General features: G+C 41.1%; 1 protein-coding gene across 2 annotated transcripts in view; it reads right to left on the bottom strand.

Moving 5' to 3' along the window:
* The window catches only part of si:busm1-163l24.4 (BRCA1 DNA repair associated), a 48,601-nt gene that overhangs the window by 16,088 nt on the left and 13,420 nt on the right, over nt 1-19,093 (bottom strand). For both annotated transcript variants that reach the window (XM_015361847.2, XM_015361848.2), the window contains exons 12-16: nt 18,762-18,912; nt 7,521-7,786; nt 6,337-6,424; nt 1,973-2,050; nt 1,017-1,057 (exon numbers count right to left, since the gene is read on the bottom strand). In XM_015361847.2, the coding sequence (XP_015217333.1) occupies nt 1,017-1,057; nt 1,973-2,050; nt 6,337-6,424; nt 7,521-7,786; nt 18,762-18,912 (624 nt within the window). The remainder of the gene's footprint in view (nt 1-1,016; nt 1,058-1,972; nt 2,051-6,336; nt 6,425-7,520; nt 7,787-18,761; nt 18,913-19,093) is intronic.

The raw sequence follows: 19,093 nt of genomic DNA, 5'->3' as shown, positions 1-19,093 counted from the left end.
TTATGTGGCAACCTAAACACCTATGATTATTAACAAATGCCTTCTTGAATAACTTCAAGCTCAGCCTATCCCATCTTTTAAAGCTCATATTTCTGTTACTAGTATATAACACTCTGCACTACATTAAATGTCAGCTGGCAGATATTTATGCAGTCTTGAATTTTCCCTAAACCTCTTCGAATTTCCTTTTCAAGCCTTTATACTGTTTGCTGATCTTTCTATTTTGTTATGTGTGAACCTGACTAGTATACTAACAGAATCTACATCACTGGTGTAAATTAGAAAGAGCTGTGGTCCTTTACAAATCCTTGTGATTCTCTACTAATCACCTTATTTCAGCATTTTTATGTGTACTCTGCTTATTATCCATTGAACAGTTTTAATCTAAACAGATGCATTACATTAGAAGTCTAACATTTTCACTTTAAAAAATAATCTCTTGCGCAAATCAAACCCTTTTGTAAAATCGAAATATGCCATATCACATGTTCTATGTGCATCTGTTTGTGATATTGATTGTAAAAAGAACTTGTAACAGCTCCGAAGAAAGAGGCAAAGTACATTCCTCTCTGAACAGGTACACTACATGGCCCTCTGCTGCTGCGCCACACTGTGAGAACAGGACAGCTGGACACGTGCCGCAGTTGGACACCGGCTGTGTCATTTGAGAAGCCCTGACAGACCGTTCTAACACACGCTGCAAAGGCTCTCTGGATCAGGACTGTTGACTACATATTAGTGGATCAGGACTTTTTTCGTCACACAAATGGTAGTAAATTAAAACGTTCAATGGGAACTAGCGGGGGGATCTCTGGTTCTGCATCCCAAATACTTAAGTACAGACTTAAACCAGTACTCCCTGCTGTGAAGAGTTTGACTGATTGACTAACTAGACATCAACACAGTGCAAGTCTTGGAATGGCAGCTTTGGTCTCTGAAGATCTGGCTCGGGTGCTCCTAATGTAAAGAGAGTTTTGCAATTGAAAACATCACTACTCTGGTAAGCAATCACCCACCTCATCCAGCAGCTGTCCTTGCCTGAAGCACTCCCTGATCCCTGAGAGGCAGAACACAAGCAAAGAGTGAGCAGGACACAACCAATGACATCCTGCACTACCAGGCAGCAGGACAGCAGGCACCTTACACAGAGGAATTAAGGGCTCTTGCCAAATGCATAATGGAGACAGTTTAAAGACAGGAGTGGTCTCAGTTAAAAAAGCAACATGCTCTGCAGTGTCATCAATATTCACTGAGCTAAGACCAAGGTACATACTGTATTATTTAGGCCAGACCCTGCCAGGTTATCATCCCTATAATTTCCACCCCTAAATTATTTGATTGAAGAAGTTTTTTTACTTTTTTATTTTTATTAAATAAATGTTATATATTTTAGATTCACACTTTTTATAAAGGGGAGGCATATTTAGCTAGCACAAAATGACTTTGCTCAATTCTCATGCATATCTCGTGCTTTTTTGAAGACTCACATTCTCAAGCACAGCTCACTGTTTCAACATACTGTGTTAACAAACTCAAAGCCTCAATGGTTAAACTGCTTCCTGGGGATTAAAATATGAAACTGCGCTTTCATGGGACATTATCATCATGTTCCAAAGCTATGGACAGGCATCGTGTGTTTTGGAAAGTTGTGAGTAAGCGATGGGGCACAGATCTGGCACAGACCCGGCCTGAGCCGAGGAGCTGGGGAGGCGGGAGGGAAGAGAGAGGAGCTCTGCTGGGAAGACGGGTCTGTCCTTTCACTCTCACACACTGTTTATTGATCCGCCATTTCATTTTGAGATGAATTTGCAGCCACGCTGCAGAAGAATGGAAAGTGAGAAGGAAAGATTGCAGCTGGCCTCCTGGGTGGATATAGAGCAGGCGACTAGAACAGCGTGGATAGGGAGCGTCCTAGGAGACAGTGAACATCTGCTGCCAGGGCAAAGGGACGCAGAAAGCGAATTTTACTCACACAGGAAGCTGACCACCCACATCCGCCCAGCGATTCCCAGGAAGTACTTCAGTGTCCTCTCGCAGACCAGCTCCGGATCTGGGAAGACCAATCAGCGACTCTGGTTAGCAAGGCCATTAGCCCACAGCAATGACAACTGACAATAGTCACTTCTCTATTCATACCCTATTGTATTTTTCATACATATTTACTTTTTAGTGCCCAGGGGAGGCCAGAGCAGAAATTATTATTATAAGATCAGTTATGTCTCACGGCACAGCTTTCTTAAAAATTGTACCCCAACACACAACATACCAAAAAAATAAGAATAAGATAAAGAAGGAAACAAGATCTGGCACAGATTAAAAAACAAACTCTCCCTGTGGTTCTGAGAGGTCAGACATTAGCGCCCCCCTGTCTCAGGAAAAACAGGACGTATAGTCTACATCCCTGTTAAAAATGTTAACATTTTGGTGCCTTATACTGTAGCTTGGAATTAAAATTAAACATTTTTCATTTATCTACACATCCCACCCCATTTGTTGGATAAGAGTCCACCTCCCTTGTAATAGTCTTTCTAATTAAGCTTTTGTATAAGCAATAGCTTTCAAAATCACAGACTAAGTTAACTGGTCTTCATTTATGTTAAACTGCAGTGAGCAACATCTCTTCAGGATTAATTCAGCATCAGGATTAATTCAGCAGTTCCTGTAGATTCCATGTGCTGGGAAGTGTATTACAAAGATTGCAAAGACACAACCATGAGCCCCAAAGAGCTTTCAAAAGACATCTGGGACAAAGATGTGGAAAGGCACAGATCAGGGGACATATCTCCTGAAGCATGGTCATGACGATTATTAAGACTTGGCAGGTATATGGCATCGCCAAGACCCAGTCCAGATCGAGTCATCCCTCCAAACTGAATAACTGAGCAAAGAGTCTACCAAGAGTACAGTTTTCACAGGCACCTTTGAAAGAGTTACAGGTTGGTATGGTCAAGTCTGTCAGACTAGTCAAACTCAAAGTGCATTCCAAGCACTGTATAAATCTGTCCTCTATGACAGGATGGCAAGAAGGAAGCCGTTACTGAAATACACAACAACAATGCATTTAAGTGATACTGCCAGATTAACCTGTAGGCTCAAAGGTGGACTCTACTCTTTTTACTTTGATAACACACAGTCACTAGCAAAAATGACAATTTTGAAATCTGCTGTTAAATACTTGTGGGCAAAAGAAAGAGACTCCTCTTTCTAGTGTTTCCCCAATCAAGAGCGAGAAAATACACTTGCCTGTTGCCACGGAAACAGTTCCGCAAAAAGTGCATAGAACTTAATGCCGTCTGAACAAATGTGTCTCTGTAGAAAACAGCATTAAAAACCCCAGACAAATTAGTATGGAAGTCAGCACTGTAACAGAAGAGGGAGGAGGTTCATCAGGCTTTAGGCACAGGACTCACTGAGCTTAGGCACTGGACAGAAGAGTAATGCAGCTGTCCATGATAAACTAGGCTGTGCTGGAATCTCTTAACAACATCCACAAATGCTAATGAGTTAATTATTATTAGGGCGAGGATGTTTATCACAGAAAATGTGGAAAAAAATCACAAACCAGTTATAGCAGATTTGCTGAAAATCACTGAAGATTCTAGTGGGAGAATAAAGTAATGGGAAAAAACTTTTTTTTCACTAAAACACAGGGCCTAGAATATGCAGATTCCACTTTTTAAGAATGAGATTTCTTTGGGGTCTATATTTGACACTGTGATTTAAACTCCTGACTTACACACAGTGCTGAGAAGTTTGTAAATCATATTCTTGTACATTTTGAGCCTAAAACATAATTAGATCTTCATGAAAGTTTTAATAACAGAAGGCGATAACCTGTTTAAACATTATAACATATAAAAGGCATAAAATATAGCTTTTTTTTATTTTATAAATCTGTTACAGCACTGCTTCTGTCTGTCTCACATCTGTGACAACTGAGGGCATCCTTGCTTGAACATCTTGCTTCAGGTCCTGCCATGACACTTAGGCAGGGGTTGGTCCAGACTTTGCCAAGCCAAAATGAAAAAAGTATTTTTCAGCGATCCTGTTGTAGATCTTTGTTGCAGGAACAGTGAAAGAAATTGCAGTTTTATTCATTTAAAAATAAATCTTCCCCACGTTCACACTATGAACTGACAGACAACCTCTTCATCAGCCTGCAGCTGTCTGGGCTGCTCTCAGTGTCTCATTGAAGATCTGTCTCAAACTCCAGCTCCTGCGGTTGGCACCTCAGGTATCGGGCACAGTGACTCGGGCCATCAGTCTGTTCGTCCACTCTCTGGCCAGCCCCTTGTCCCTTTCAGTCAGAGGCATTTCCTTCCAGGCTCATTGCCCGTTTCACTTGTTCGGTCTCAGCTCCTTTTCTCTCCCGCCGAGGCCTGTCAGCAGCCGACTTGCGTGCGTTCTAACAAGGAGAGCATGTTTAAACGGAGAGGAGCGCTGCTGTCGGGAACCGGGAAGGACCTGATCCCTCAGACGGTGGCCAGGCTGACTGGCTGTCTCAAGCTGCTCCAATGTTTAGGAGTGCTGTTTTGAGGAGTTACCCACTTTTGGCTCGGCTTCAGGTGACCTTAAATTCCCCTCCAGAGCTGATGCAGCTCTGAATTCACAGTTGCGAAGCGCCCAGGTGCCATGAGTCTGCCATCAGCGTGCTGGTGTACTCACAGCTATGGGCTCCTGTGTCTTATTATTTATGTTGTGCTACACTGCCGTCTTCAAACAATGGAATGTCCCGAAACACTTGAACATCCACGTTTAGGTTTCTTGCTCCAAGTGGATCAAATACTCGACAGTCATTCAGAAAAACAGAGGCAGTTGATAAAACTGATTGAGCTGTACAGGGCTGAACTGCACGTTTAGATGCTTTCAGCGCTGTCACGAAGTGCTGCTTTTCTAGTTGGGTGACCACATTCATTGGCATCCTCTCAGAAGGTCTCTCATGTCATTTGTGACAACATGTTAATGAATTAGACTCTGTGTTTGGACAAGCCTGTGTGATGTGAGGTGTACACTGCTGCAGGATGCTCTGTTGCTCATAAACACCAGGTGACTGCAAAGAAAAACTGGTTTTGCTGTGCATGAACTGTGAGACTGATAATATTCTTTAAAGAATGAGAGGCCATCCTGTGCATGGTGTGTGTGTGAAACAAGGCTGCCTTGAAGCAGATGTTCCCGTGTTATTTCTGGAAGTGGTGGAATGCAGGACAGGCTTTAAAAACTTGTTTCACATCTACAGCCAGGTAGTTTGCTATCATTTTTTTATACCACAGGTGACCAACCATGTGCAACAGATCAAGGTGCCAAGAAAACAAGGGTGTCAAACCCCATTCCAGAGTCTTTCCTCATGTACGTAAGGTGCATTGTCTGGCACAACAGCAGTGATTCAGTGGAAGGAAGTCTTGTATTTAGTTAATGTTTCCTGTATAGCATGGCTCACAGTTTTAAGGTTCACCAGCTTCTAGAACAGAAGCACATCCAATTTCAGTTCTTACTCACACTCCAGTTCACTCAGAACTGCTGGTATGTTGAAAACCTAGGTGTCTTCTGCACAATTCTCATCCCATCACAGGCTTTACGTATTTCCTTTAATTTCATTATATGCGTTTCAAGAACCTTCAGTAAATGTAATTTTTGCAGCTGAGAAGCAGTTGGCACAATTCAGCTGTTTTTTAGATTACATTTAAAACACTCTTTTAAGAGCCAGCTGTCAGCAGTGTACAGGGGAATGTTTCCTGCACAGAAAGTTTCAGTAAGTTTTTAAATGTCTGTTCTCAAGTTATTCATCAGTTTTGGTCTAAAACATCTCTGACACTGTTTTCTGCAGTTTTCATTCACTCCACTTGCAGATTAAAGCACTCCTGATTCATACTTATGGGACTATGCTTCTAAGCGTTTGTCAAAGCTTGCTTTACATGTGTCATCAACTGGTGCATGAAGAGAACAGCAGAAAACCTCTCCTTTCATGGAAGGTATTTGGGGAATGTTGTGCAGATCATGCTTGTATGCAGATATTTGCTGTTTTACTCATTTAGCAGGTGTCAATGTCAGACTGCCATTAGCTCAACAACAACAGTAAGTCTGTTGGGCTGGTTCACAATATGTAGGCATAACTGCTGGATTGCAAAACACGCTTCTCTTGAAAGCCATGGGGATGAAACTGAAAGTCATGGACACGAGCAAAAATCATGGTTTTCACAAAGTCTGTGACCTCCATGCCAATATCCCAGCCTCCACCATTATTCATAGTTAGCAAATCTAATTTTGGGTATCTCTCATGTTTTCAACAACCAAAAACTCAAAAATCAATCTATGCAAACTACACACACAAGGACTTACCAGTTTTCATGATGACGTGTGTGGTCCCAGGGGTCACCTGTGCTGCGAGGGTTCCATCCATTTTCCTTGCAAATTTCTGCACCATGATCTGCAGTGTGCACAGAAATAACACTTATGTACATATACACTGATTCTGTTTCTGCATAACACATTTCCATGGTAAAAACCCCCAGCCAGCTGTAACTCCTAGCTGCACAGGCATTTGCGTGCAGAGCGGATCCCTGTCCGCTGAGCTGGGAACAGCAGGGGGATAACGACATTAGCGATAAAGTCCCATCATCGACGCATCAAAGCTAACGATGACAAACTACTTCACAGCATGCAGGAATATAGACATAAAATGTATAGAGCTGTTTTTTTAAAGAAGTGACAGTGAATAACTGTATAGATAAATACTGCGTGTTATTTGAGACAGAAGAGCGTCTTACAGGGTCAGTGATGTAGTGACAACTGTGACTCCTCAGACCCACATATAGTCTTGCTCATCAGTTGCACTAAGAGGTTGGTTTAATAAAAAAACAGGACATATCCCAACAACATTATCTGTTCAGCTGGCATTCAAGTTTTATTTTAATAAAGACCTACTAGATACTTTTTACTTGATTTCCTTAACATGTTTGTTTAAAGACTTAATTTTCCCACTGTATTTCTGTGCAAACTGAACCGTCACACGCCTCAAAACTGCAAAAGCTCCATTTGCAATGAAAAAGTAGATTATTTGAAATAAATGCTGTTCTTCATTTTTGTAAGCTCATCTCCGTAGATTTAATCACCGGTTATCCCCAGTCTTGAAGCCATTCTGTGATTCTCGCTGTTGTTCTCTAAAGCCCCACACTTCATTCCCAGATTTCCCTCCAGGCCCTCGAACGGCAGACACTTTCACCAAAGAAGTGTCCTGACTTCACGGGTTCACGTCCAACATCTTCTCTGACCATGAATTCAGAGAAATCGATAAACACTAAACAAGCATTTAGTTGAAAAGTAATTGTTTTTCCTTGGGATTTCAATTCTCTGGTGGAAGTGCACTCATAGAGCACCCACATATTCACATGCAACTTTATATGAAATTAGTTCTTACAAGATTTTGATTTATAGACATCTTGCAGGAACAGAGCGGCTGTGTAAACTGAGCACTGCCTTACTGATTCACAGCGTGAAGGAAGAGCTCAGGTCAGGAGACTCACCAGCTCACTCCTGTCCAGCCCGGAGCCCACAAGCACCATCCTGCCCCTGGCGGCGCCCCTGTCCGCAGAGACCCTGCGGGCAGCCAGCCGGCCACGTGCCTCACCAGCCCCGGGACTGGTCCTGCTTGTCAAGACTCCCGCGGCAGGGAGCGGCAGTGATCCGGCTCCTTCCCTGGGGTTCGGAATTGGGCCCGAGGCATCACAAGCTCCGCTGCTTCCAGACTGCTTGGTGGTCCCGATTCCCAGCTTTGCCACACTCAACAGCCCTTCAAAGCAGGAAGAAAGAATAAAAACTGAGAAACCAGGACTGCTCAGAACTCAGGAAAGCTTTCCACCACAAAGGGATGTTATTCCTATTTTGTCAAACATCCTTACTTGAGCAGACCAAATGAGTAAAAACTGGAGCCCTTAGGTCCTTTTTACAGTATATCTCCTTTCAGACCTGTGAAGAATTAACCCCACAGAGCCTGGCACTGGAAAACTACATCACTTTAAACTTTTGTGAGGATTCTCGGAAACAGGAACAGAAACATGTCTTCAAATGAACTGAAGTCTGAGCTCGTTTAGATTTTTCCAGCAGCTATGGAAGGAAAGTCTTATCTCCACTGCTGCAGCAAATCTCTCAAATTATTCTGTGCTCAATTATCTTTGAACAGTTTGAGAAGATGTCAAAGACCCCATAGAAAAATGTGCCAACATTTAGAGGCTGCTAGTAAAAAGTCTGTATGTTTTACTTTGTCAGCAATAGTTGCTTTCACTTGAAAATATATTCTTATGAGAAGAAAGTACAAATTTGTTAATAAAACTGGGCAACTAATGAACATTTTGTTTGTGCTATTCATTTCTCACAGATTCCTCACTAAAATATGTGCTTCCCTGGTTTAATGTTTGTGTTCTCATTGGCATGTTAACAGACAACCACTGTGCATACATTAAAAGGGAAAAGCAAATAGAGAATATCATGCTTTATAAATATAGTACTTTAATCCAAATGTAATCCCTGTACTGCATAAGTTATAATGACAGATCAAAGAAGCAAGAAATCTTGACAGGACATGCAAATCAACAAAATTTGAGCTATCGGGATACACACAATATGAGAATTAATGTAAATACAATTTTATTAGTGAGTACTTATAGTACAGTTAAAAAAGGTTACAAAATGACAGGAGGCCATTATAACTAAGAATTAAAATAGCACAGTGCGAACTATTATTTCCTATTCCATTTACTTTAACTAGTTATCTTCTCATAACAAAACATTTTGATCCCAATATAACCATTTGGAAATCTATTTATTTCCATTTCCATTCAACGACCCTGGGTTCGTCCTTTGAATGGGGCAAAGTGTAGTCAGCACACACAGCTGTGTAAGTGGGGATCTGCATTGCTGGGGTCAAAAGACTCGTTTAACAGTACTGGGAATCAGTTTTTAACATTTCTATAACCAAGAGAGTGATGATTTATCAAATCTGAGGCAACAGCTAAATAATCTTCTTTTAGGCTTCATGAATTCTGAGCTTGCACACTTAATAAGGATATAATCATCACATCATGAAATCTTTATTTCTATTTTTGCATGTTTACTGTACTGTATGTCTAATATATTAATGTATAATTATAAACACGCTTACTGGAAATATATTTAAACTCACTCCCTTAAAATATCAGTACTCAAATACAGACATGATTATATAAACTTTTTTAAAAATACACTGTAATGTGATAACAATGTAATACATTATTTATACACTTTTATGCTAAGCAAGCTTTTATAAATACTTTACAGTCAAGTTTAAAACCATAAGTAAGCAACAAGGAGGAAAAGTTCTAAAAACTGCTTAAGAAGTGCTTAATTCATCAGGTATTGAAGTATTAAAACAGAAAAAAATTGGCCCTGGTGTGAGTGTATGTATGTGTGTCCTATGATGGACTAGCATCACATCCAGAGTGTATCCTGCCTTGCACTCGCTGCTTGCCAGAAGACTTAGGATTCCCTGCGACCTTGAATTGAACAAAGTGGTAAGAAAACTGATGGATATTCTTGGCAAAAATCATTAAAGATGATAGTATTTGACCCAGAGACCTTCCAATAGTGTATTACCTCCTTCATCCAAAAATGTCTGTGCAAAAGAAAGGCTACACTAATAGAGAGAGGGAGCCATCGTGCAGCTTGTGTTGATCAGTCTTGAAACCATCAGGCTCTGCCAGCGCTCGACGACGTGCTCTCCTTTCGCTCCGGGGGCGTGCGCATCAGGGAGTTGTGTGTTTTCACACGGGATCAGCAGAAGGCACTGCGGACTCTTGCCAGTGCTGAATAAATAAACTGTCAGCTCCCATTACAGGTAATAGGAGATGAGAGCCTGTGTGATAATGACTCTCATTGCCTCTGCAAAGACAAAGGAATACTGAGCTTTGCTGCTCATTCTCAGATCAGAGGACCTCCAGGGAATCTGTTACTGGCACAGCCTGATTACTCACACCTTTAACCCCCCTACCCTCTTTAATATTTTAAGAGAAGCTAGGCGCAGTCTTGTCTCTCAGTCAAAACGACAAATTTAGGAATAATAAAAAGTAGATAGAAGATTTGCGCTTCAATACAATGCAGCTTTCAATGCAGACTGCAATTTAGAAGCAATCTGAAAAACTTCCAGATGTAAACAACTAGCAAAATCACATTACATAAGGAAGAACAATCAATCAGATTTACCAGCACACTGAGAATCACAGCTCTTGACACAGGACATTGGATGAGCAACTGTTTGAAGCTCGTATGGCATTTCTGAATTTTTAAAGGAAATTTCAAATTTGTTTAGAATAGGCATTTGTTAAACATGCTTTTCACTCCAGGTTTCATATGGCCTACATCAGCCTTTTCAAACATACTTAAATCTAGGTTTTGGCAAAACCTTTACAATCAGTTCTAATCCTTGGACAGACTGATTGGTCTAGTCCAGTTAAAGAAGCAGACTAATTGGTCTTCCATCACCTTCATTCACGAAAGGGTGAATATTACCCTGTATTGATGCACCAGAACAGACGTTCTTCACAGAGATGATAATTTCTTCAACAACACAGCAGTAGAGCAACAGTCAAAGACACGCTGGTCCCACACAAATTAAAAACTGCACACTCCAAATAAACTACTCTTTTTTACCTTTAATTGGAAAAATACCAGCTCTATCAAAGTGATAGCTTCTTGCATGCTTTGAGCTTTTTCAACCTAAACTCTCAACAAAAGCTTTAATAGGAAACTGATGCAACTACCTTTTCAAGGGGTTTAATCAAGTTCCGTTTCACACTTTTATTGAGCTGCACATGGCATGGCAGTGCAGAATTAAATTGAATTAAGATAAGCCATCAGCTCAGTAGTCTGAGAAATTACTTTGGCTTCCTGATGAAGAGATACACTGCTACACTTATTTTAACACCGCAGCCCAATTTCTTTTAACAACCTTCAAAACGTAGTGTCAGCGTGCTGGCACTGCGCTCATGTAGCAAGTCTCTCTGGCAGTTGGGTTTGCTGCTTTTCATCAGTCAGCACAGAAGTCATTTGACAAGTGATGTGGGGATAAGAATCTAAACCCCTTTAATGTAAAACCAACAGCCATAGCAAAGCCTGAAAAAGGGTTACCTCTGAACTCATGTGAGACAGGTTGTGTTTCTGTGCTTTGCTGAGCCACAACTGTCTGAAGGGAACTCTATAATTAATCAGCCATTTGCGAACAACCTATCAACAGCTGGATTACTGCTAAAGGGAAGCTTCCTCATCTTGGTAAGCTTTTGTATTCATAATGAACCTTTTACTTACATGATCAGAAATAGAGACAAGACCCATCTGTCGCTACAAAGCTAGGTTGTTAAACACTTATCAGCACCAAACTGAAGCAATCCATTAGGCTCACATAGTGAATGCTTGTCAAGTTTTAAATATTACCATCAAGCCACCTTGAACTCCTCTGATTAAGACTAAAGAGATTCTTTTTCTTTATCTCTGAGCCTGTCTTGCCCACTAAAATCATTGAAACTGCACACAGTCTCTAAAATCAACTTTACCAATGCAGTGCATAATTTTAACATTTCTTTCCTCGTTCTAAATTCTACACTTTTTAAAACTACAAAACCTCTTCATTAACTACTTCCTCACAGAGTGTAGATAAGGACCATACTGGCCCAAAATCGGCGCCCGAGTCCTACAGCATGTAGGCTAGAAACACAGCCGGATAATGCTGTATTCTCAACTGATCCAGATAGACGATTAAGGGTTTAGTCCAATTTAATTAAGTGTGAGTAACGATAATTCATCTTTTTAAATATATATTTTAATGGATTCCTTAGGTTTCCTTAACCAGTGAGTGCTGGCAGATTGTCTTTCCCACAGATGCCAGGAGGGCTGAGTTGAACAAAGATGCTGCTCTCCGAGAGGTTAGTGCACTTGTGTCACAGGTGGATGACCGATATGCGAAGGCTGTCTAGTTAGGTGTGTTCACTGCAGGAAAGGCTCTGCTGCAGCAGGACAGTCACCTGTCACAGTGCAGGAAGGACCTGGGGGAAGGACAGGAAGGTTAATTCCTGGCCTTCATGGAATGTCTCACACAGTCAGATTAAAATTGGTGAATCTCTTTAGTCTTGAAAAGATGGGGCTTAATAAAGTATTTAAGATACTGAGAAGCAGTGATAATACCAACGAAGAGTTGAGAATATGTTTTTATGGCAGTGGGGTTACAGACTAGAGGGTCATGGGTTCAAATCCCAGCTGCCATGCTGCTGTACCCCTGAGAAAGGTACTTTCCTCTATTTACACCAGTAAATGCACTGGTGTATAAAAAGGTCTACAAGTCAACATGGTATGATTTCATTATGAGATCTTGTTCTCAGTTTACTGGTGAAACAAAGGATTAAAACAAATGTCTAAGCAGTGACTGGCTATGCAAAATTAGTTCCAATAAAAGGAGAATATTTGTTGATGAATACCAACCTAAAATATACATACTCCTTAAAGGCAGGGGAGCTTTGTAAAGATAAATGTCAAAATTCTGCTTTAAGATTCATAAATCACACAATCTTTGTGCTTGGCATGATTCATCAGCGTTTAATGCGATACACCACTCTGGCAATGCAGAGCCATTTATAATCTTCTATTCACAAACCTTTCAGTGACGCAGTTCCCAAGCAGATCTAATAACAGATGAGATATGGCCAACAATCGCTGGGATTTCTGAGGAAAATCAAACAGCTAGAGCTAATTCTATCTAAACATCAAGAAGCAGCAGGAACTGCTGAGTCAGGCTATGCTGCCAGATGCAAAATGGGCAGTTTATTAAAGAAGGTGAACAACAAAACAGCAGTTTTGTTCAAAAACTGATACAGAAGTGCAAAAGACTGCAAGTCTAAGTCTTATTCTGAGCATGCATTTCCATCTGTACCTACTCCAAATTTTGTCTGCCCCAAATATTAGAAAACTGGAAAGAGGAGGTGAATTACTAAAGATGTATATCATAATTTTGCCAAACTATTTAGTGTGGCATTAAGCATTGACAGACTTAACTGTAAAGTCTGAGTTTCAGACTTTTAGGTGACATTATCAAATCAGACCCTTGTTCCCAGACTGCAAAACTGAAATATTTTTATCTGTAAAATTAACTTTTCTATTAGAGGTCATTTCCATGTATCAATGATAACAAGAGGAATAGTTAAAAAGAAGGATCTCGAGACCCACATAGCAAAACTGTTAAAGCTCCATTTGTCTCCTGTCCTTTTCTGTTATTTCTTAACATTCTGTTAGCCCTAGAGATCAAAATTGGTTGGAATCATTACCCGATTAAAAATAAATTCACAGAATTCAATTCTGCTGAGCTAGCTAAAATAGCCAAGCTGAGTATGCAGTCAATGGAGAAGCAGGCAACACAAGTTAAATCTGGACAGGGGTAGTGAACTTAGGGTTTGCAGTAGTGGACATATATAAGACTCAGTTATTCAGCAACTGATCTTTGGGTAATCAGGCTCATAAAAGAGTATCTAGACTTCATGTGAGTATCACTGTCAGAGAAACTCATTGCCCAGATCCATTCCTGTGCTATTGTTGGCACCTTTCATTAATTTGGTTGTAATCCTGGTTTTACTAAATCAATTTTCCTTTCCTTTTTCTTTTCTTTTTTTTTTTGCTTCCACGTACAGTATTAGATGTGCTAATGTACAACAGCTTTGTGTAATAGCTAGTGCTCTGAAGGTTGATCACAAACAAAACTGTATTATGCTCGTGTAAACTCTGGGCAGTTTTATCGCCACTCGCCACTTGTTGACATCACCTTTCTGGAAAAAGTCGTAATCCCTTCTCCCTCTGCCCTGGATGGGTCATTCAGAATAATGGCTGGGGGGAATGTCTGAAGTGCAGGCTGAGGCTGAGGTCCTGAGCCCCAGCAGCGTCACGGGCAGACCTGCATTCCCCAGGGGACAGGTGGTCCCTACTGTATGTCAGAAGTGAAAACTAGAAAGCCACAGTGTATAGCGAAATAGCGTATAAAGGGGAAATGTGTGAAGGCCTGCAGGCTTGTAGTGACACCAGCGAGAGATGCGCTCTGCCTCCTGTTGGTGCAGTGGAGATTGCCAAGGCCCCGGAGGAGGATTTGTTACCAGAGAGGTGAGCCTCTCAGTAATTGGGGAACCTACATTTACAGAAAAAAGGCATAATGAAAGCGCTTGAGGAAAAAAAAAAACTCGCAGACATGCTGGTTTAAGAAATTGAAAGAATAGCGGAAATGTAGTATAATATCTGATCTCATTTTTTCATAAATGGGAAAAAGAAATCCTACAGGCAAGATTCCTCTGCCATGAAAAATGAAGTAATTGTATTTAAATGTCTTTGGAAAATGTGGGGCTGGTGAAGTTAAAGATGCGTGAATTGATGGAGGGGAACTAATGATGAAATGGATGGTAGAACACTGACACTTTATCACGCCGGCGGCTGAAGTAGAGATGATACAGCTGGTTTTATCTCATGTTTCTCAAGCTATGCAAAAACATATTTAAAGAAGAAAGTGCAAGTGACAGTACATATTTCAAATAAATGTGTACACATAATTCTACCGACACACAAAACAGATGTACTGTTCGAATCAGAGGCATCCACGTATTATTTTGTATGTACGTTTGAGATTTGAAGTGATACTGCGATATCCTTGTGATTAATCTCATATACTGTATAATCCACAATTCTTATTTCGACTGAGAACACACACAATCAGATTAATCATATATGATCCCTATTTTTAAGATAAAGTAATACCATAATTCTGCCTTAAACGTTTTTGTATTGTGGGCCTTGTTCTTTCCCTGTTTCCCTTATTTTATTTATATATAACAAAAAATATTGTCTGAATAATAAATCCCTCCATCTAGCTGTAGTATTTACAATTATCATCACATTTTATACTTGGAATTTGCACAATAGCAAATGCACAATAAAGACACTTTCATGCTCAATGCCACCTTTAATAAAATAAAATAAAATTCACTTTAGGGCATTTTCTTCAGCTTGACTTCACTAAGCAATTCTCAGAGAGGTTATGACACTCCATTCATGAAGGCCAAAGATGGCCAGGAAGTAAGTTTTCACCTTGCACACCACAACTGTAGATGCTGGGATTAGTCCTCGGGGAAATGTCTTGGCTTTCGGGACGCACAGCTCTACATGTCCAGGGACTTTCTGGCGGCTTGCTTCGAGGATGTTTTTGCCAAAGTGTGTTTACCAAAGTGAAAACCGTCTGCCCCTCTCGGTGAAACATCCAGTCTCACATCTAGCAGCTGGAGGGAAGGACCATAGGTAACCTATCCCTCATGGACAAAGAAAATGAGAAGATGCCTAGCACCCAGGCCACACAGAACCATGACTGTGTTATGTAGTTAAAGAATGAATGCAACTACTTGAACTAGCTGGTCAAACTGAAGGACAGAAACCACCAATCTAACCTGTTGCCTGCTGGATGGCTCAGAGGAACATGATCCTATGAACTCTTCATCCAAATTTCAGCCAAAACAGCTAACCTCACTGATCACCACGAGGCAAAGAATGCATTAAGAGGGCACAAAGATCTTGTGATGGCCTTTGACTTTCACAATACTGATTAATGGCTCATCCTTCATGTAGCCAGAAAGTGTATATATAACTTGGTGTGACAGATTTTCATAGCTATTTTTGTAAATTTTACTACTCTCAACGTACAGTGCAGAAAAATGTTTCGGAGTGCTGCCAGTTACAGCTAGCAACAGACCTTTGCCAACTGGTGCTATGAAGATCAACGTGTTGGGAGAGATGAAAGCAATCCAGTAATGAAAGTAATCCAACTGAAACGGGAAAGTGATGAGTCAACCTGAAGATTAAGATCATCCCCAAAACTGAAATCGTAATACCGTAATATTAAAAATCTAAGAGGAAGGAAAACTAACCAAAAATATGACTCTGTTGAGGTGAGCGATATTAAAGTGCTACTGCTAGTGGCTGAGAACAGAGCACATACACAGACTTTCAAATAGCTAGAAAGCAGTGATGGGAAATGGTTATCAAGCATCACAAATGGGATATTCACCATCCAAACCAGCACTCTCAAATATGCGCGACTTCCAGAACCCCACTCCCAGCGGACAGGAAGCAATTTATTGAGTTATCTTTTTGCAGATGCTGTTGTAAAATTAGCAACAACATAAATAATTGTTCTGAAATAATTTTGTTAAGTCAAAGAGCCATATTGGTCATGAGCAGCTGTTAAATAGGGCCAGCTGGATTAATTTGGAGCAGTGTGCCAGTGAAGATTTTGGAAGACTGAATAATAAGGTCCTGCCCTGGTATACCTCTACAATATGGCATGAAACTGTCCAGATGCTATTGACATTATTGTTTGCACCGGTATTTAATGCAATGATCTGGCCAGAGCATCCACGTTTCTTTTTAAAATACTGTACTTAAAGCAAAAGCTGTGCAATACAGACAAAATTTCAAAATTATTGAGAAAGATATTTAAGCAACTCTTGGATTAAGCAATTTACAGACATTACTGCACCCAAACTAATAACCTACATGGGAGAGGATAAATAGTTAGATTATGACAAGCAAAGACAGCAACATCTCCTTGAAGCCAACAGGTAGAATTGGAGATTCTTAGTGCCAACAAAAGCAGATTCCTTGCATTAATAACAACCTTTAAAAAAATGACTCAAACAACAGCAAAACATCACTGACTCGTCTGAAAAATCTCCAGATTATTATGGCAGCTGTAAAGCAGATTCAAGATAATATACAGCATGGGCCCAGTCAACACAGAGCTAATCACAAGTACAGTAGTTAAGGGGCTGAGATACACCAATTAATAATACCTTCACGTAGTTCTCAGAATCCCCGAACAATGTGATCTAAAGGGCAATTATAAATGATTTACAAATGTAAACATGTTATTTCTTAGTGAAAAGACCAAATGCAACATAGTATGTGATTCCTTAGAACACAGCCAAGGAACGATTAACAATTGGGAAAGGACTATTCCTCTTGCTCTAAATATTGATCATGTCAGATAATCCATATTAGACTTGCTTACAGAATGCATGCAGCACTACGCTGGTGGTTCCAGATGAACACTGCTCAGAAACCACTTCAACAAAGATGTGCTCACAATGGACTCACTATCTACTTACACTTTTTGTGAGTGCCCTGGGAAAGCTTTTGTTGTATGTGACTATTCGGTGAGCCCTACACTATTCCTGCTAGGTGACAAATATTAAGATGCTATCCATCTTCATAAGTAATTTTGATAGTGACCAGAAACTGCAGCCAGAAAACAATTTGATACCCTTGAAACACACTTGGTTGTATTCACTTGTCCCAGTGGCTCTTGTGGAAAAAAGAATCCACTGTGCTGATGCAAGACCTGTGGCCACATAGTCAAAACTTTCGGCTGTGACATAATGCCATAGATCAGTATAACTGGGACTGCATGGGTCAGCACAGCAACATGCAACCAGGCAAAAACACAGCCTCTTGGCACACCCAAAGGGTGTTATTATCCAAATCCAAGTTCAATGGACAAATATTTGAAAGCAGTGGCATATTTTAAAAAGCCCTACCCATTCCTGCACAGCCTCAAAAGTAAGGCCTGTAGACAACCACTCGAAATGCACCGATGTTTTTCAACACCCAGCCCACTTCAACAGCACCTCCTTCAAATTCCTCCACCCCAGTCAATGAGAGAGGCTGCAAAAATGCCAAGAGCTCTTGTGCCTTTAGTCACACTATCTGTGTGCAACTTGTAATATGTCTTCCGTCCATGTGGATCAACTGCAGAGACACATTAGGCAGGATCCTGCTAGAAAGATGCTGCAATTGAAGAGAAGCCATTTATCACTGTATATGACTTGCTCAGCAGCCTTGCAAAGGCGCTAAAGGCACCAGCACAAAGCAGCCGATGGAGTCTTTTCCTGTGTCAAACTGTTTGCATGAATAACAGTGTTTGTAGGGGAACTTCATAAGTTGTATGGAAGTGCTATTAGAAATAATAAACATGAAAGTGAGGATATTAAGATGAATACATTTATTACTTCAGGTCAAAATGCAAATATGTGCTTTCTGACAAGTTTTATTAATAAAGCCTGAGATACTGGTGCAGCAGGTCATTGTGGGAAATAGCTGCTAGAAAAACACAAGGAGATCAAGGAGAGCTCGACTGGCTTAACAGTGGCCAGACGTTTAGCATGTGAGTCACACTCATTGGAGATTCCCACACTGACGGGCTCGGTTGATAATGGGGAACATGCCTTTCAGCGGTGAGAAGCGAGCTAGAAGTCTCGCAAAGGTCAGTTGCTGCAGTGGAAGGCAGACTAGTCACGACACAACACGTCGGGTATGTCAACAGTCAAACATACAGACCAAGTGAGGTTTTTAAAGGTGGTATCCTAGAACTTAAGCAGCTATAGTAGATCCATGAAATGGCATTATTTGGATTTAGCCCAGCTAATTAACTCTGCTAAGAGAACTTCCCATTACAAAAAAACTACAGCATTAGCTACATTCAGAAAGGCTGTAGCCCAGAACTACAATAGCAGCTATGCTATCAGTCCTGTCCCCAAAGCATGTGTTACGTGACTATTTTGTGTGTAATCCAGGCCCCACAGCAGGTGAGTAAGAGCAAAGGCCGTCTGTGGGACTGGCTGGGCCGCTGGGCCACTGCGTCTTGCAGAATGACAGCGCCAGCCTACCTGGCTCTCCTTCAGCGCCCTGCCCCAGCAGACAGGCCAGCCTCCTGGAAGATGAGCCGCCCTCTGGACTCCCCTGACCCTTCAGCGCTGCCTCCAGCACAGCCATCTCCTCTTCGATCCTCCTCAGGTCCTTCTGGATGGTGTCTTTTTGCTGAGAACGACACACATAAGGCATCACTGTTTGCGGCTCGTCCGGCTCTCTGGGCGACTTCGCACACGTGTTGCGCTTCCCGCACTGCTGAGATCTCCTGCCGATGTTAATCAATACAGCTCTGCAACATGGGCTCTGCCAAGTCATCCTTTCGGTTAGCCCATTGATGGATTTATGAGAT

Source organism: Lepisosteus oculatus, chromosome 28 (assembly GCF_040954835.1).
Source record: "Lepisosteus oculatus isolate fLepOcu1 chromosome 28, fLepOcu1.hap2, whole genome shotgun sequence".
NCBI lineage: Eukaryota > Metazoa > Chordata > Actinopteri > Semionotiformes > Lepisosteidae > Lepisosteus > Lepisosteus oculatus.
Note: the sequence above shows the minus strand (reverse complement) of the source record. Positions and strands in the feature narration are given on the sequence as shown.